Consider the following 18711-nt stretch of genomic DNA (forward strand, 5'->3'; position numbering starts at 1 on the left):
AAGTGGGACCAACTTCCAAGAGAGTAAAAACATCAGTATACGTGGGCTACGCCTTCTGACCAATCATCGCGTTTATTCTTATAATGAAAGGATTATAGACGAGTATACTCCGAAATACGTCAGCGTCGCGTGTTCCAAATTCTTCGCACTCAAACTGCAATAGTACAACATAAAGCTCACGACATACGCTACAGTAACGGAGTCTTATTATTATCAGATGATAATAATAAGACTCCGTTACTGATGTGTAACTCATCTGGAGACACACTATCTCACAATCCTGTAACGAGATGAGGAACAGCCGAAGCGGATGTTTTTGAAACGGACTGCTAAGTCCACGGTATCTGCTGCAAAAGTCGAGACTCATTTTGTTACCTTTATTCCACTCGTTACAATTTCTTAGGTCGACGGTATTGTCAGCGCAACGGTGCTAACGTGGAACTGTAGTGTCTGCTCCACGTCCCTCCATACAGTTTTTTTGCCAGTTTTTAAAATAGTAGACACTCGTACTCTCACTCACTTAGTGCCATTACCATCTACCGGAGATTCCGATCTCGCGTTATCTTGTTGCTGTTGTTTGATGATAACTGGGCCCGCAGCTTCTACGACCACAGCAGCAACAACTTTTTAAATGAAATCATTCCGCCTGTCGCTGGTAAAACATTGTTTATTGCGATTGCAATTTCGACATGTGATCATTTTCAAGTATTCTGAAAACAACCCGTCTCCGAGTATAGTAAAAGTAATTATCAAATTGATAAGCGATGAAAGTGGAAATTTGGGAAATTTTATACCTACGTACGTTGTCACCCACTAAATAATATAAAGCTGTGACGTGCCATGTAACAGCAGTTGCATGTGGTGGTGTGAATTTATCTGCTGTTCCATGTACCATACATGTTGGAAAGCTGGTGAGACAATAGCATAAGCATTTGAGTTTAAATTTGATGTAGCGGGCGTTGTAAATGGATCACACGGGAAAGATGTAAACATATGAAGTGTGTCAGCTATTAATTGCAAAGATGCTATTACATGGAGCCGATATTATATTGTTTGTGACACGCGAGCGTCGAAAACATCGAGGAGTGTTAGCTATGAATTGCAAAGATGCTAATACATGGAGTCGATATCGTACTGTTTGTGACACGTGAGCGTAGAAAATGAATCCAGAAATAGTATGGAGAATATAGTTTAAAAATAGGTAAAAAGGGGAAGTGACTATCAATTCACAATAAAACAATATGCAACAGTTCAGATACAGAAGAGGGTCTAAAAGCTGAGATATAGGTGAATGTAGCGGTCCACATACGTAACATCTCATCATACAAGAAATTTGAACTAAAGTGTTTATGTCATTGTTTCATAAGCTTTCTAGCGTGTACGGTATATGGGAAGATAAATTCATACCACCACATGCAAATGCTATTACACGTCATGTCACACCTTTATATTATTAAGTGAGTTACAACGTCCCACGTACCGGAAGGAGATTCTGGACTCAAGCCGTTTGGTTTGAACAGCCAACTGCTGGTAGAGGAACACTCACATAAAGCTGTAAAATGACCTGAAATACAAGCTAGCTCAAGTTGTTTGTTAACTCAATTGAATCTGCATCTCATTTTCCTTCTTGAATTGAATATAGTAAAAAGTATGGTGTCTAATGCCAGTTTGCTTGTGCAGAATATCCTCGATGTTGCACTGAATACCATCACTGCCAAGTAACGTGCGTCGTAGACGTTTCGAGATTGTCAACTGTTTCGTAATTTCATTTCAGCGGAAGAGGAGATCTTTTGCTAAGCTGCTCACCATGATTGAAAAAGGTTTATTTACCGGCAAGATACGAACACGAGTCGTCAGTCCATAAAACCGAGAGACAGGTATATACATTTTACACAAATTTACGTAAGAGCAAAAATTTCCAGAGTACGCTTTCTGTTTAATTTCTGACATAGTTTGCCAGTCACGTTAAGATTTCGATCGTTGATGAAATATTCGAGTCGTTGGTCTTTGAAACAAGAATATCAGGAAATATGTTATTTATAAGAAATACCATTCATTAATGTATTTAAGTTAGTAAGAAAGACCCAGAATCTTTTAGAAAACAACGGGCGAAAGAAAGTTGTTTGGGTGGAGGTGGGCGAGAACCCACTACTTTTCTCTTCACAGCGCGCGACACGGCAACTTGTCTACGAGTTCAACAAGGAACTCTGGCCTCCGTATATGTTGTACACTGTCTGACTACCGTATCTACAGACTTCATTATTTGGTATTTAAGTATCACAAATTGTATCGAAACAACGGGCTTTTGATAATCATCATTGTGCCGTAGCATTCAAACTATATACGTAAGGTCACCATTTTTTATAACGAAAATGGTTCAAATGGCTCTGAGCACTATGGGACTTAACATCTATGGTCATCAGTCCCCTAGAACTTAGAACTACTTAAACCTAACTAACCTAAGGACATCACACAACACCCAGCCATCACGAGGCAGAGGAAATCCCTGACCCCGCCGGGAATCGAACCCGGGAACCCGGGCGTGGGAAGCGAGAACGCTACCGCACGACCACGAGATGCGGGCTTTTTTTTTTTTTTTAACTACAGACCTCAGTTGGTCACAATGTGATGAAGAGAGCTTCACGCGCTGCGTGTAAACACGCGCACGCCGCGCTGAGGCGCTCAGTCTTGGCTTGGCAGCCGTTGAGAATGGTTGCGCGCAGTTATTCGGTGTTTGAATGCAAAGGGCACTGCGCCCATTGAAATCCATCGCCAATTGACTGAAGTGTATGGTGAGTCGTGCATGGATGTCAAAAATGTTCGTAAGTGGTGTAGAGAGTTCGCAGTCTGCCAGTAAAGTCATGACAACCGCTTTTTCGAATCGGAAAGGGACATTGTTGACAGACTTTATGCCCATTGGGACCACAATTAACGCTGACAGGTACTGTGAGACTCTGACAAAACTCAAACGGGCAATTCAGGATCGGAGAAGAGGAATGTTGAGCAAGGACGTACACATTCTCCGTGACAACGCTCGCCCACACATCGCTCGGCAAACCGTTGCCCTCCTGCAACAGTTCCAGTGGAACATAATCACCCACCCACCCCCTATAGTCCTGACTTGGCGCCCAGTCACTATCACCTGTTCCCTAGGTTAAAAGAACATTTGGCCGGAAAGCGATTCAGCTCCGACGACGAGGTGAAAGGAGAGGTTCGTAACTTTCTGAACAGCACGGCAGCGAGCTGGTATGACGTGGGAATACAAAAACTGCCACAGCGTCCACAAAAATGCATCGACAGAAATTGTGATTATGTCGAAGAATAGCTTATGTTCAAGCTGTAAACTGATGTAAACCGCTGTAGAAATAAACAGGTGTATGTACTTATAAAAAAAATAGGAGACCTTACGTTTGGGATTCGTACTTTCATAGCACACAAGTTACAACACTAAAAATTTCAAATACACGAAGCATTTATCTGCCGATATACCGTTTCCTGTGAATTTATTGTAACAAACCGTAGCTAAAATGACAGGTTTTCGAGAGATGCTCAATTTGCTGATGCTTATACAGCTGATATCCGTACCACGTTGCCTACCACAAAGAAAACCCACCAAGTACGTAGTTTAACTCAGTACAATATGGCGGATCTTACGTTCTGCATGTGGCGTCTCACAGGCCACGTTCGTCTGCACGTGCCAGATTCTTCACATTACAGGCTCCGCACTGTAGTGGAACGTGGAATTCCACGCTGTGACGTCACCATCTCTTCGACCACGTCCGTTTTCGCGTCCCGTGAGAGGACGGCTGAGGTACTCATATTTACGATTCACGGCTGCACTAGCTTTCTGGCGTAGCGCTAATAAATTGTACAGACACAGACACCATCCGTGAAAACCGTATAAACATCCCTACACCACTTCCTGGGACGAGGCTTCGCATACGGACAGAAGAACGTGGCGGGCGTCTTTTTACTTACAGTATTTTCAGACACACGTGTAACAGGGTGGACTCTATACAGTTTTCTTGACTCTGGTTTTTGTACCCGTGGGTACAGGTTGACGGCGAGTATACGAGCACCGCTTCACTGACTCTGAGTGGACATCATTTTCATCTTATAATGAGACGCGTGCAGTTAACGAGTCTTCACTAACACACTTAAGGTCATTCAGTGTAACGCAACGAGATTACGCCATAACTTGGTTTCACGCTCATTTGGACTATTTAAATTGAGATCGACCATCCCTTTGTGTTAGAGGGTGCACACACGAAAGGGGCAATTACGTAACTGTGGCACACGTACGCAAAACAGCTGCTACGCCAATACGTGCTGCACAGGAAAAGTTGAAATCTGACTGCAACATGCAGTGCTGGCGTTTTAATGTTTCCGCGTAAGCTGCTACGAATGACCCAGATGTCTGGCGACCGGAACTGTTTGTGAATAAAGGATGAAACCAATTTTTCAGCAGCTCTGATGTGGTTGAACTACGACGCTGTCTAAGTTTGCAGTTTACTGGTCCGTGTTTCCTGGTACGTTTGAAAAATTGAACACACATTCTGTTGGACGCACGGCACTCTTCTACGCACATAAAAACGCTTTTCTTGTACAGTATTCCGTTAACCTGATTAAAATAAACTTAGGGTATATATTACTAAGCGCTTAAAACGATGAAACTGCCTCAGTTACTTCCAGCTGCAATAAAATATGATATTTCGTACCTTCATATGGATACTGACTGAATTTAAAAATTCCAAATGCTGTCTTATTCTGCGCATGGAGAGGCATAATCTTGCATTACACCTAATCCAAAGTCTGCGGTTGGAAACTTAACCAAGAAAACCATGATGTTCGGCGATGTTCGTGGATGCATTAACCGCTTGCGCTTTAGCGCCTTCATTGCACACCAACTGAGACGAATGTGACGTCATTCTGACGTGTACTTGCTGTATTGAAGGCGGGAGAAATCGTCCACAGACGCACGTGCAAGATTTACGTTCTACCCTGTTTGTGAACGTAAATTCGGTAATAAAAACACTTCTGAACATTTTGAGCATCAGTATGGAGACTTAGGAGGTTCGACAGTGCAACCTTCGAAAAACGCAAGACTCAAATCGGAGAGGAAACTAACTGCAGATCCGTAAAGCAGAGTGCTCGAAAATCTGTTTAACTGGGCGCCTTCGAAAGATACTGCGTGGGAAACACTTACCTCCAATTCTGGAACATTACTCACGTTTGTTCGACCTACATGAAATATTACTGGCATGGAACATGGAACGTACGGGAAGGGGGACATGACTGTGACAGGTTCGTTTGAACTGCAGAAGAGCGACACCGAAATAGCGAATAACACAGAGTGGCACAGATTTCGAGACAGAGTCCAACTGTTAAGCGAATGCCTACTTACCAAGCTTTAAGAGCTTCTATTAACTGAAAAATCTGCGGACGTTCTTCAGTGATATATGTATCGCTTTGTGGAGGCCGCGAAATCTACCTTATAAGGGGGCCGCACGAACTATCCATCACAGATTTTATTCTTACTGACAGAGTGTCCTAGAGTAGGGCTAGGACATCAAACGTAAGGAAAAAGGAAGACGAAACACACTACCGTTTCCGGGGAACTTATAATTAAATGTTTCCCTGAGACATTTAACCAGAGTAAATGAATTAAAATTTGTGCCGCGGCCGGGACTCGAACCCCAGTCTTCTTACTTGCTAGGCAAAAATGCGAACCACTACACCGCCGCAGTACGATGGTCAGCACTGCTGCACGAACTACCCAAGTTGGGTGGCCTCCCCAACACAAACTTCAATTCATACCTTCTGCTTATTTTCCCTTACATTGCCACTACTGCCAGGGCTCACCACCCCAGCGTTGGACGTAATGGGAATGTCCTGTACCATAGGAGATCTTATACACCTTACAGGGTGGCGCACGAAATGTGTTACCATTTTCTTTTTGAATATAAACTTTATAGTCAATACAATCTGAAAGGAAGATATACGAGGGCAGTTCAATAAGTAATGCAACACTTTTTTTTTCTGAAACAGGGGCTGTTTTATTCAGCATTGAAATACAGCAGGTTATTCCCCAATCTTGTAGCTACACAACACTATTTTTCAACGTAATCTCCATTCAATGCTACGGCCTTACGCCACCTTGAAATGAGGGCCTGTATGCATGCACGGTACCATTCCACTGGTCGATGTCGGAGCCAACGTCGTACTGCATCAATAACTTCATCATCCGCGTAGTGCGTCCCACGAATTGCGTCCTTTATTGGGCCAAACATATGGAAATCCGACGGTGCGAGATCGGGGCTGTAGGGTGCATGAGGAAGAACAGTCCACTGAAGTTTTGTGAGCTGCTCTCGGGTGCGAAGACTTGTGTGAGGGCTTGCGTTGTCATGAAGAAGGAGAAGTTCGTTCTGATTTTTGTGCCTACGAACACGCTGAAGTCTTTTCTTCAATTTCTGAAGAGTACACAATACACTTCAGAGTTGATCGTTTGACCATGGGGAAGGACATCGAACAGAATAACCCCTTCAGCGTCCCAGAAGACTGTAACCGTGACTTTACCGGCTGAGGGTATGGCTTTAAACTTTTTCTTGGTAGGGGAGTGGGTGTGGCGCCACTCCATCGATTGCCGTTTTGTTTCAGGTTCGAAGTGATGAACCCGTGTTTCATCGCCTGTAACAATCTTTGACAAGAAATTGTCACCCTCAGCCACATGATGAGCAAGCAATTCCGCACAGATGGTTCTCCTTTGCTCTTTATGGTGTTCGGTTAGACAACGAGGGACCCAGCGGGAACAAACCTTTGAATATCCCAACTGGTGAACAACTGTGACAGCACTACCAACAGAGATGTCAAGTTGAGCACTGAGTTGTTTGACGGTGATCCGTCGATCATCTCGAACGAGTGTGTTCGCACGCTCCGCCATTGCAGGAGTCACAGCTGTGCACGGCCGGCCCGCACGCGGGAGATCAGACAGTCTCGCTTGACCTTGCGGCGATGATGACACACGCTTTGCCCAACGACTCACCGTGCTTTTGTCCACTGCCAGATCACCGTAGACATTCTGCAAGCGCCTATGAATATCTGAGTTGCCCTGGTTTTTCGCCAAAAGAAACTCGATCACTGCCCGTTGTTTGCAACGCACATCCGTTACAGACGCCATTTTAACAGCTCCGTACAGCGCTGCCACCCGTCGGAAGTCAATGAAACTATACGAGACGAAGCGGGAATGTTTGAAAATATTCCACAAGAAATTTCCGGTTTTTTCAACCAAAATTGGCCGAGAAAAAAAATGTGTTGCATTACTTATTGTACTGCCCTCGTACTACAATGAAGAGCCGTCCATGGAGATTTGTTCTAACTCAGCACATGCTCAATATGTCCACCATTTCGTTTCCTAACTTCCTTCAAACGAACGGTGAAGTTAGTGATTACCTTACGGCACATGTCTTCCGTAATTTCACTCCAAGCTTGAAGCTTAAGTCTTCTGAGCTCCATTAAATCACGTCGACGTTTCGGGAAAATTTTTTCCTTTAGGTACCCCCAAAGAAAAAAGTTACAGGGATTGAGGTCTGGACTATTGGGAGGGGGGGGGGGGGGGGCAATTTTGTCCGTCATGAAGCGACCTGGAAACCTGAGTGAAACGATCCGCATGTCGAAATGCTCGTGTAAAAACTCCAACACAGTGTTTGCAGTATGTGGCCTTGCTCCATCTTGCACGAACCACTGCGTGTTGAAAGGCAAGGCAGTAGCAAGAAGCTGTTGAATGAAGCTTTGTATGGGTACATATGGAGGCCACTTTTAAGAATGCTTTGAAAGGAGCGTCTGGATATTCCCAGTTGCACTGCTGCCTTTCTACACGATTTCCCGGGACTTCTCTGTACAGCAACTCGTACCGCTTCAGTACGAGGTGCATTCATGTTCTAAGGCCTCAGATTTTTTTTCTAATTAACTACTCACCCGAAATCGATGAAACTGGCGTTACTTCTCGACATAATCGCCCTGCAGACGTACACATTTTTCACAACGCTGACGCCACGATTCCATGGCAGCGGCGAAGGCTTCTTTAGGAGTCTGTTTTGACCACTGGAAAATCGCTGAGGCAATAGCAGCACGGCTAGTGAACGTGCAGCCACGGAGAGAGTCTTTCATTGTTGGAAAAAGCCAAAAGTCACTAGGAGCCAGGTCAGCTGAGTAGGGAGCACGAGGAATCACTTCAAAGTTGTTACCACGAAGAAACTGTTGCGTAACGTTAGCTGGATGTGCGGGTGCGTTGTCTCGGTGAAACAGCGCACGCGCAGCCCTTCCCGGACGTTTTTGTTGCAGTGCAGGAAGGAATTTGTTCTTCAAAACATTTTCGTAGGATGCACCTGTTACCGTAGTGCCCTTTGGAACGCAATGGGTAAGGATTACGCCCTCGCTGTCCCAGGACATGGACACCGTCATTTTTTCAGCACTGGCGGTTACCCGAAATTTTTTTGGTGGCGGTGAATCTGTGTGCTTCGATTGAGCTGACTGGCGCTCTGTTTCTGGATTGAAAAATGGCAGCCACGTCTCATCCATTGTCACAACCGACGAAAAGAAAGTCCCATTCGTGCTGTCGTTGCGCGTCAACATTGCTCGGCAACGTGCCACACGGGCAGCCGTGTGGTCGTCTGTCAGCATTCGTGGCACCCACCTGGATGACACTTTTCGCATTTTCAGTACGTCGTGCAGGATTGTGTGCACAGAACCCACAGAAATGCCAACTCTGGAGGCGATCTGTTCGACAGTCATTCGGCGATCCCCCAAAACAATTCTCTCCACTTTCTCGATCGTGTCGTCAGACCGGTTTGTGCGAGCCCGAGGTTGTTTCGGTTTGTTGTCACACGATGTTCTGCCTTCATTAAACTGTCGCACCCACGAACGCACTTTCGACACATCCGTAACTCCGTCACCACATGTCTCCTTCCACTGTCGATGAATTTCAATTGGTTTCACACCACGCAAATTCAGAAAACGAATGATTGCACGCTGTTCAAGTAAGGAAAACGTCGCCATTTTAAGTATTTAAAACAGTTCTCATTCTCGCCGCTGGCGGTAAAATTCCATCTGCCGTACGGTGCTGCCATCTCTGGGACGTATTGACAATAAACGCGGCCTGATTTTAAAACAATGCGCACGTTTCTATCTCTTTCCAGTCCGGAGAAAAAAATCGGAGGGCTTAGAACTTGAATGCACCTCGTATTCTCCGGCGGACAAACAGGCTTAGGCCGAGGTCGCTTCGCTTCCAATACTGTCTGTTCCTTCCTGGACAAATTTATCGTACAACCTGTGGATGGTCCTCTTGCAAGGGACCCATCGTGTGTTAAACTGTTGTCAAAAACGCCTCTGAGTCACAACAAGGCTTTTCGTTTCATGAAAAAGTAACACAATTGCCGATCGTTGCTGTGTCGTCAGTCTTCCATTGTCAGCCATTGCTGCTTACTAGTCTCCTAGCGGCAGTATCGTGAATTACACGTCATTTCGTAACTCATTTGTTTTTCCAAGCTCTACTGGTACTGCTGCAGAGATCCCAGCGGGATATCCAATGTGCGTCGTCAATTGTGAAAGAAACAAATGGTAACACATTTCGTGCGCGACCCTGTAGAATTAAATGTTTCCCTGATACATTCGAGTCCCGGCGGCGCAGCACAAAGTTTGATTCATTTCTCCAGCTTCGATCGTTATCGTACATAATGAAGAGACTTAAATGTGTCAGGGAAACATTTAATTATAAGATCTCTTATGGTACAGGACATTCTCATTACGTCCAACGCTGGGGTGGTGAGCCCTGGCAGTAGTGGCAATGTAAGGGAAAATAAGCAGAAGGTATGAAGTTTGTGTTGGGAAGGGCACCCAACTTGGGTAGTTCGTGCAGCAGTGCTGACCATCGTACTGCGGCGGTGTAGTGGTTCGCAGTTCTGCCTAGCAAGTAAGGAGACCGGCGTTCGAGTCCCGGCCGCAGCAAAAATTTTAATTCATTTCTTCTGCTTCGATCATGATCGTTTTCGGGGAAAATCGAATGTGAACACTTTAGGGCTGCTTATATAATTTGTATGGTCGCAAGACTTGAAGAAACTCGTCTGTGGTATGATCCAATCTTCTCGCCGGTACCTTTGTTTTCCATTTCGAACGTAATTGTAACTACACATTTATTATGAAAAAAAAAATGTTCAAACGCCTCTGAGCACTATGGGACTTGACTTGTGAGATCATCAGTCCCCTGGAACTTAGAACTACTTAAACCTAACGAACCTAAGGACATGACACACATCCATGCCCGAGGCAGGATTCGAACCTTGCTACGGTAGCGGTCGCGCGGTTCCAGACTGTAGCGCCTAGAACCGCTCGGCCACCTCGGCCGGCATGATTGTGCAAATTATCAATTTTTTAATGATTATGATTTTCAGTATATCCATCCCGAAAATAGGAAAAAGATGTTTTTGCAATGAAATTCGAAATATAAACATAAAAATATAAACGTGCAACTATCAATCGAATCAGTACAATCGTGTATGTTATTGTATCTACATTTGTTTGAAGGATAACGTGCAACCTGTGGAGCAGCGCACAAATCAGGATGGTACTGATCACAGAAACATGGAAAACAATGAGTATTGTTACGTACGGCGGCGCACGTAATGGACGCTGAATTTTTGTATCTATCAGTCTGTTTTTTCAACGTGTCTGCTGAAAAACTTGGATCAGATTCATAAACAGTTCTCGGTCATTACATAATTTCGTGGTATACCACGCGTATCTATTAGAATTACGTGGGAATGATAAAAAAAGGTATCGTCGGCGACATTCTATCCAGAGTCCTCGCACTTGTGAAACTAAACGCCTACTCGCTCGCCTGCGGATCTCTGGGATGTTGGCGACCGTACAAACTACATGTGCGTGCCTAAAATCTTCAAAGTCCATCCTTCCACAAATGGTTGAGGGTTGGGTCTTCCTGTTTAGAAATGCTAAAGCCTTACTCCTACATGGCCTGACAGCGTGAACCGAAGCTGTGAGGGGAAGACGGTACGGTCCCCCTGTCACGACTACGTAGTCGCAGCGCTCAGACATGCTTAAGCCGTCATCTTCCCCGCTCCCATACTTGCATGAAATGACGAAGGAACACAATTACACGTTACAGTGGGAAGCACCGCCTGCGACGCATTTCATTGGTTTGAGAGCGTGAGGATGTTCACAACAAGTGAACACTGCTACCACTGCAATCGTCCAGTTAACTTCTTCTTCTTCTTCCCATCAGAGAACTTACCGAGTGTAGCCTGTAATCAGCACCACGGTGGAAATTGGCAGCCTTTTTTTCACAAAGAAAAAACGTCCTAGCATCACAGTGGGTTTGAACACAGGACTTGTATGTTCATAGCAGCAGCCCTTATCGATTAAAGTACGGTACCACAACAACATGCACCACTTCCAACATAACAACACACGTATTCACATCTGTGGGAGCTTGCTCTTACTTTTCTTTAGATACAGGCAGTGCCATAATTAACTAAAACTCTGTCTGAACAGGCCTTGGAAGGTCCAACGATACCGACCGGCCGCCGTGTCATCCTCAGCCCACAGGCGTCACTGGATGCGGATGTGGGGGGTCAGGTGGTCAGCACACCGCTCTCCCAGCCGTATGTTAGTTTACGAGACCGGAGCCGCTACTTCGCAGTCAAGTAGCTCCTCAGTTTCCCTCACAAGGTTCTAAATGGTTCAAATGGCTCTGAGCACTATGGGACAACATGTGAGGTCATCAGTCCCCTAGAACCTACTTAAGCCTAGCTAACCTAAGAACATCACACACATCCGTGCCAGAGTCAGGACACGAACCTGCGACCGTAGCGGCCACGCGGTTCCAGACTGAAGCGCCTAGAACCGCTCGGCCACCGCTCGGCCACATCGGCCGGCCTCTCACAATGGCTGAGTGAACCCCGCGAGCCGCCAGCGTTTGGCAGACCGGATGGTCACCCGTCCGAGTGCTAGCCCAGCCCGACAGCGCTTTTAACTTGGGTGACCTGACGGGGACCGGTGTTAGCACTGCGGCGAGGCCGTTGGCACTGCCATAATTAACAGGGTATACATACACAGTTCAAAGTACACCATCTCTACCTCTGTCTCGGTCGTTTCCTTCGCATCTCAATTCCAGGTATCTTCTTGGGATTTCTTTTATATTCCATTCTCTTCAAGTGCCCATACTATCTTGGCCTGCTCTGCAAGGGTTTCTCTTTCACCATTCCCCTTACCCTTTCATTCCTCTCCTTCTTACTTCTATTCTGAAAACTTCACGTCAAATGTCTTTACTCTTTTCTTCATTATCCATGTTTCAGATGCATAGGTCAGTACCGGGATGTAGTAACTTCTATACGTTACTTGTCTGCTTTTTTGTGAGACTGCCCCAACCCAAACTCCTAACACTTCGCAGGAATCCTTCAGCCCGTCTCTGCCACGTTCACTCATCTCTTTCTCATTTGTTCCATCTTCCTGTGTTACACTTCCCAATTCCTTGCACCTTCGACCTTTTTCAGTTATTCACCTCCAATCCTAATTCCGCTAGTTGGTCTTCCTTTCTTTCTATTTGTAACCATGATGTCACATTTGTTTACATCAAATTTCGTTCCATACTAGCTGTTGCTGAATCTGCTCCTCCACGTTTTGCCAGATCGTCATCTGCAAACACTACTGCTTTCCTCTCGTATTCTCCATTTTTTCTGCCACCTTAGTCATTATTTCGCACACGACCCCTGTGCACTGCCCCGTTTCACGCCACTTACTTGTTGGTACCAACTAGTCCTTTCATTTCTCCACTTTCGCACAACTCAAACTTGCACAGCGCATCTCCCCCACTCTTCTGCAGACGCTGTCTAGTATCTTTTCATAGTGGAGGTCCTGAAAGTGACGTCACGAGCTGACCTCCCCCTTTGTTCGGATTCATATACCTCGGCACAGTGTGACGCCCCCTCTGTCTCTACAGGCCTTCCTACTCCCTTTCTTGAATACAAGGTCAATTAGTAGCCCTTTTCTAATCTTTTGGAGTCTTCTTCTCATTCCACACAACCCCTGCTGCCTTACCCATCTCGACACTTACTTCGTCCACACCTGCTGCCTTCCCTCCTTTCACCTTGCCCAGTGCCACTTCCATTTTTTCCTTGTAACCCCCCCCCCCCGCCCCCTCCCGCCGTCACGACTTTCCTTCCACCTTTTTCAGTCTACTATCTTCGTCTGAAAGTCCGTTCGGATTTAACAAGTGCTTAAAGTATTGTTTCCACACTGTCTTCAGTGTCGCTTTATTATTAACCTCTTCCCCCAAAGTACACGATAACAGACGCAAGAAAGTTCAGTACACACGGCCTCTAACACGTATACGGGCATTACATCTTCGATGCTGTGAAACAAATGTCTTCTACTGCAAGCTCTTTGGTTTCCACGTCTCGAGAGGAGCTAGTAATGCCCAAAAAGTAGGAAAAAATGTGCTGTAAACATGGGTTCTAAGGTGCGTACCTGAAGAGTTATGAATACTTGTTCAGCGGCAGAAAGATGTTTCACTGTAGTGGAGATGAACACCCACTTTACAGTTCTTGTTTACTGGACAGTTTTTCCTTCCTTTGGTCTATACTATTAGCTCCTCAAATATGGAAAGCAGCGAGCGTGCAGTGGAAGAGAATTGTTCCACAGTATCCAAGTTGCACTACAGATGATGTTGACCGTCCGTGACGTCATTACGATGAAATAAGGATCTGGATTATGTGACGAGCGGCCGCAGGAGACTTCTTGGAAATTGATGTTGATGTTTGGTTTGTGGGCCATCACCAAGCGGATTACAATCGTCTCCTGTTTGAAAGAATTTATTAGTGTCTAAATAACACAAATACATATCTGTAACCCGAAAATACGTTTCTTCTCAATTCTGAAATGCTATGAATAACGACGTTTCTGAGACGACACTATGTTAATATGTAACAACAGTTTTCTAACATTTTATGCTTCTTATCTTGACATTGGTACTGAGAATGGTACGATAGCAGTTGTGAAGAGTGTGCTGTTTTTAGCACGGCATCTATTATAAAATTCTATAAAACTACGAAAGCAATCAACAAATTGCAATACTACACGTACGAGGGGCGTTTGGAAAGTCCGTGCAAAGTCCGAGAGATGGCACCACCGGCGCGTGTCGAGGTCATGTATAGTTAGTAGCATCTTTGGAAAGAACGCACACCAAGCGTCAGCCGTATTGGTCTATTTATTTGTGTTCGGCATTCGTGTGAATCTAGGAAGTGCAGAGACTGTCAAAAAATGTACGAAAAATAATTTCCTGTGCTGATTAAACATTACTTAATGAAAGGCAAAACGCATCAGAACACTAAAGGGAACCTTCATAAACATTGCGGTGACTCTGCACCTTCGATTAGGACAGTTGACAAGTGGTTTCAAAATTTTCGGAGTGGCCATATGGGCACAAGTGATGCTGAACGTTCTGGACGCCCTGTGGAGGTTACGACTCCAGAAATCATTGATAAAATACATATGGTGACGGATGACAGACGAGTTAAGGTGCGTGAGATTGCTAGTGCTGTGGGCATCTCAAATGAACGGGTACATAATATTTTGCATAAACTTTTGGACATGAGAAAGCTATCCGCAAGATGGGTTCCGCGATTTCTCACGCTTGGCCAAAAACGGAATCGTGTGAAGTGTTGCAAGGACGGTTTGCAGCTGTTCAGGAAGAATCCGCAGGAGTTTAAGCGTCGTTTCGTCACTGTGGATGAAACATGGATACATTACTATACTCCTGAGACCAAACAACAATCTAAACAATGGGTTGCCAAGGGAGAATCTGCTCCAAAAAAGACGAAGACCATTCCTTCGGCCAGAAAGGTTATGGCGACTGTCTTTTGGAATTCGTAAGGGATAATCATCATCGATTGTCTGAAAAAGGGTAAAACTATTACTGCTCCATATTATTGTTTGTTATTGGACCGTTTGAAAAATGAGCTGCAAGAAAAACGCCGGCGATTGGATCGCAAAAAAGTCCTTTTCCATCACGACAATGCACCAGCACACACATCAGCAGTTGTGGTCGCAAAATTAATGGAAATAAGATTCCAACTCGTTTCACATCCCCCCTATTCTCCAGACTTGGCTCCCTTGGACTACTAATTGTTCCCCAATTTGAAGAAATGGCTGGCGCGACAAAGATTTTATTCAAACGAGGAGGTGATTGTAACAACAAATTTTACAGACTTGGGCAATACCTATTATTCGGAAGGGATCAATAAATTAGAACAGCGTCGGACGAAGTGTGTAAGTCTTAAAAGGAGACTATGTCGAAAAATAAAAAAAAAAGGTTCAGCCCAAACACGTAAGTAGTTTTTATTTTTGCACGGACTTTTCAAACGCCCCACATACTGACAACCACAATATAAATACTTATATGGTCCTGTAGTGTGACATGCCTTACGGCTTCTGTGTCATCGGGCGGCTGACTAGTGGCGTTGTGTGTATTTCCGTGTACAACCGCAGAATACGAGAAAAACAGCAACGAGTTGATTACTGACACTGGAGCAATGAGAAGTTTAAGCCAAGTCTCGCTGATGGAAGTGAGGCAGGAGAACGTCATTGATGGTGATCTTAAGGGACTAGCAGCGCAAAGAACTGATACGGTTCGGTTGGTCCCGGCGGAGGTTCGAGTCCTACCTCGGGCATGGGTGTGTGTGTGTGTGTTTGTCCTTAGGATAATTTAGGTTAAGTAGTGTGTAAGCTTAGGGACTGATGACCTTAGCAGTTAAGTCCCATAAGATTTCACACACTTTTTTTTTTCTTTTTGCACTGATACGGGCTCCGGTGATGAATGATTCCAGCCGCGTCCGCGGAGCAGAATGGCCCGTAATTAGCCACGCGCGCCGCATATCGCGAAAGGGTCGTGGGTTCTCGCCGATGCTATCAGTGGGTCTTCCAAGCGGCGCCACGGAAGCTCGGAGGCACAGACGAAAGCAACGTTTCCACTGCTGTTTGTCGGTTAAAAGTCTTTGCGTAGTCTTGTCATCAAGGTAATACAAGTGGAGAGAGAGAGAGAGAGACTCACCCGTGTCGCCCTTGTTGGACACCCCGTCCCTCATGGCAGGCCATCACACATGGCGGGGACACCTGCAACACACAACACACACTCACACCGCTGCTCACACCACACCACACTACACTACACTACACTACTTTACATTATAACGCGTTTAAAATTAGTTGCGACTCCTGACAGTCAGTACGCAGGGACGGGTGGGCTACGCAGTTGCCGGCGTACGCTGAACGAGGAACCTGTGGGAGCCGCTTCGCCTGAGTGCGCCAACAGCAGCCTGTGCAGGCCGGTAAGCCTGCCGTCTTTCCCAGATGACTTCAACCCCTCGGTGAGCGCGGCTTTCACACTTAAGGGGCTCCGGAAAGGCTCAAAATCATGAAAAGTTCAATTTCTACTTTTTTGCGTTTTCTGAATCTGCAGACTATTACCTTTTAATAGATATATAATTTATTCAATTCCGAAGACTACAACTATTTTTAAATTTTTAGAAATGTGTTGTACATGGGCGTTCGGGAATAAACTCTCATTTTCCCGCATCTTATAGCTCTATTCGTCAGCTTGATGATGAACTAACCGTCGTTTCGTTGATGATCACAGTTATTGTGATATTTCGACATTACAGAAACTACTGCACGAAACTCCAAGAGTTTGTAGCCAAAAATGTGGGTCGCTATAAATTTGCGTTTGGTGCGTGTTAGGTCATATGTAGCTGGGTATTAAATTTAGATAACACATTGAACTACTGCTTAAACTTGGCAGGATATCGCCATCTGTCTCTAATGTGGAGAAAATGGGATGTATGTAAAGGGCTCCGTCACGAACGCACGCGTTTGTGAAAAAGCGATAATAAAATATTCATAAATCCTTCATATCTCATAAAGGGTCTGAGATAACGAAACAAGTTTTTTCCATATGACTGGACACAAAGAGGGCAGTGTTTTCCCTTGTGAGTGATACGGGAAAGTCCATATCTAACGCATTATTCGAGCAACTACAGTTTTTTGGATGAAATAATGTAACATTTGAGGATCATTTTAATACAGAGAATGGGCTTTCTCCTAAATTTCAAAAATTGTTCAAATGGCTCTAAGCACTATGGGACTCAACTGCTGTGGTCATCAGTCCCCTAGAACTTATAACTACTTAAACCTAACTAACCTAAGGACAACACACACATCCATACCCGAGGATTCGAACCTGCGACCGTAGCAGTCGCGCGGCTCCAGACTGTAGCGCCTAGAACCGCTCGCCCACCCCGGCCGACTTTCTCCTTTCACCTGTCTTCTCCTCAGTTGTTAGTTTAATAAACGCACTGTTTTAGGATTCTGTCACACTTTCAACTGCATTAGAATGCTACTGAGACGAGTCCAGCTGTGTTCGGATCGCATTTTCATCCCGAAAGAAAGTTCACTGAAGGCTGTTCGATAGAGCCGAAAAGGTGAGACTCTGAGGCCGCACGATCAGGTAAAGAAGGTGGGTGCGGAATGACTTCCCAACCCAACTCCTGTACAGTGGTTTCTGTCAGTCTAGCACAGAATGTCGTGACGTAGCACCACCCCACGCAGTCATCGTTCTCAGATTGTCCCTCCAAGACGTCTCAGCTGTTGACAGTAAATGTCGGCTGTGAGGGTATTACATCTCGGGGAAGCAGTTTCTAGTACACCACACCGTCGCTGTTCCGCTAGATGCACGATGATGTCTTTTGTGGACCCGCGGAAGTCCTCGTACGGGAAGTTGCTGCTTTCTTTGGGTTCAACCATTCCTTTCCTTTCTTTTCTTTTCTTTTTAGTAGCGTAAAGACACCATCTGTCGTCAGCTGTAACGATACACGATAGACTTCAGCCAACTGATAAGGAGCAAGTAGAGACGCACATATGGACAACATCCTCCAATTTCCGTCATTTTGGCTTTACCGTTCGGTACCCCCTTGGATGCAACTGTCGCACGACTGTGTAATGATGAGAATTCATCACATCTGCCAGTTCTCTAGTAGAGTGACGTGGATCATTGTGGCCAGTCGCACGATCGCCATTCACGGCGCAAATGTTTGTGGCTGCCTCCTCCGCTGTCACGCCCTCTGTAGAACTCAAGTAGAAGAATACGTCGCAAGTGTTATCATTTCTCCACTCGACACTCCACTTTCTAGCATCCACAGCTCCACTCACTATCCTCTAACGACGATGTGACGAAATGTAACCACCTCAAATATCAACAGTGAACTACGAATAAGAAAACGACAGCCGGCCGCGGTGGTCTCGCGGTTCTAGGCGCGCAGTCCGGAACCGTGCGACTGCTACGGTCGCAGGTTCGAATCCTGCCTCGGGCATGGATGTGTGTGATGTCCTTAGGTTAGTTAGGTTTAAGTACTTCTAAGTTCTAGGGGACTGATGACCACAGCAGTTGAGTCCCATAGTGCTCAGAGCCATTTTAAGAAAACGACAATCGATAAATAAACCCACAGAAACCCGAATACCAACATGCAAAACAAAATAGCTACGAACTTAAGCACCGATCTTGTGTTAATCGCCGCTAACACAATTTTTCGGGTATGAGCAGCGCAGAAGTCGACGAGATGTGCAAGCGCCAGATTTCCACCTGGTGGCCAA

General features: G+C 45.4%; 1 protein-coding gene across 1 annotated transcript in view; it reads right to left on the reverse strand.

Annotated features, from left to right (window-relative positions):
• LOC126212782 (zinc finger protein ZIC 5-like) overlaps positions 1-16151 on the reverse strand; it is a 62767-nt gene extending 46616 nt beyond the window's left edge. Inside the window, exon 1 of the mRNA XM_049940186.1 lies at positions 16118-16151. Within this exon, the coding sequence (XP_049796143.1) occupies positions 16118-16151 (34 nt within the window). The remainder of the gene's footprint in view (positions 1-16117) is intronic.
• Between the last annotated feature and the right edge of the window lie 2560 nt (positions 16152-18711).

The sequence above is a fragment of the Schistocerca nitens genome, chromosome 11 (assembly GCF_023898315.1).
Source record: "Schistocerca nitens isolate TAMUIC-IGC-003100 chromosome 11, iqSchNite1.1, whole genome shotgun sequence".
Lineage (NCBI taxonomy): Eukaryota > Metazoa > Arthropoda > Insecta > Orthoptera > Acrididae > Schistocerca > Schistocerca nitens.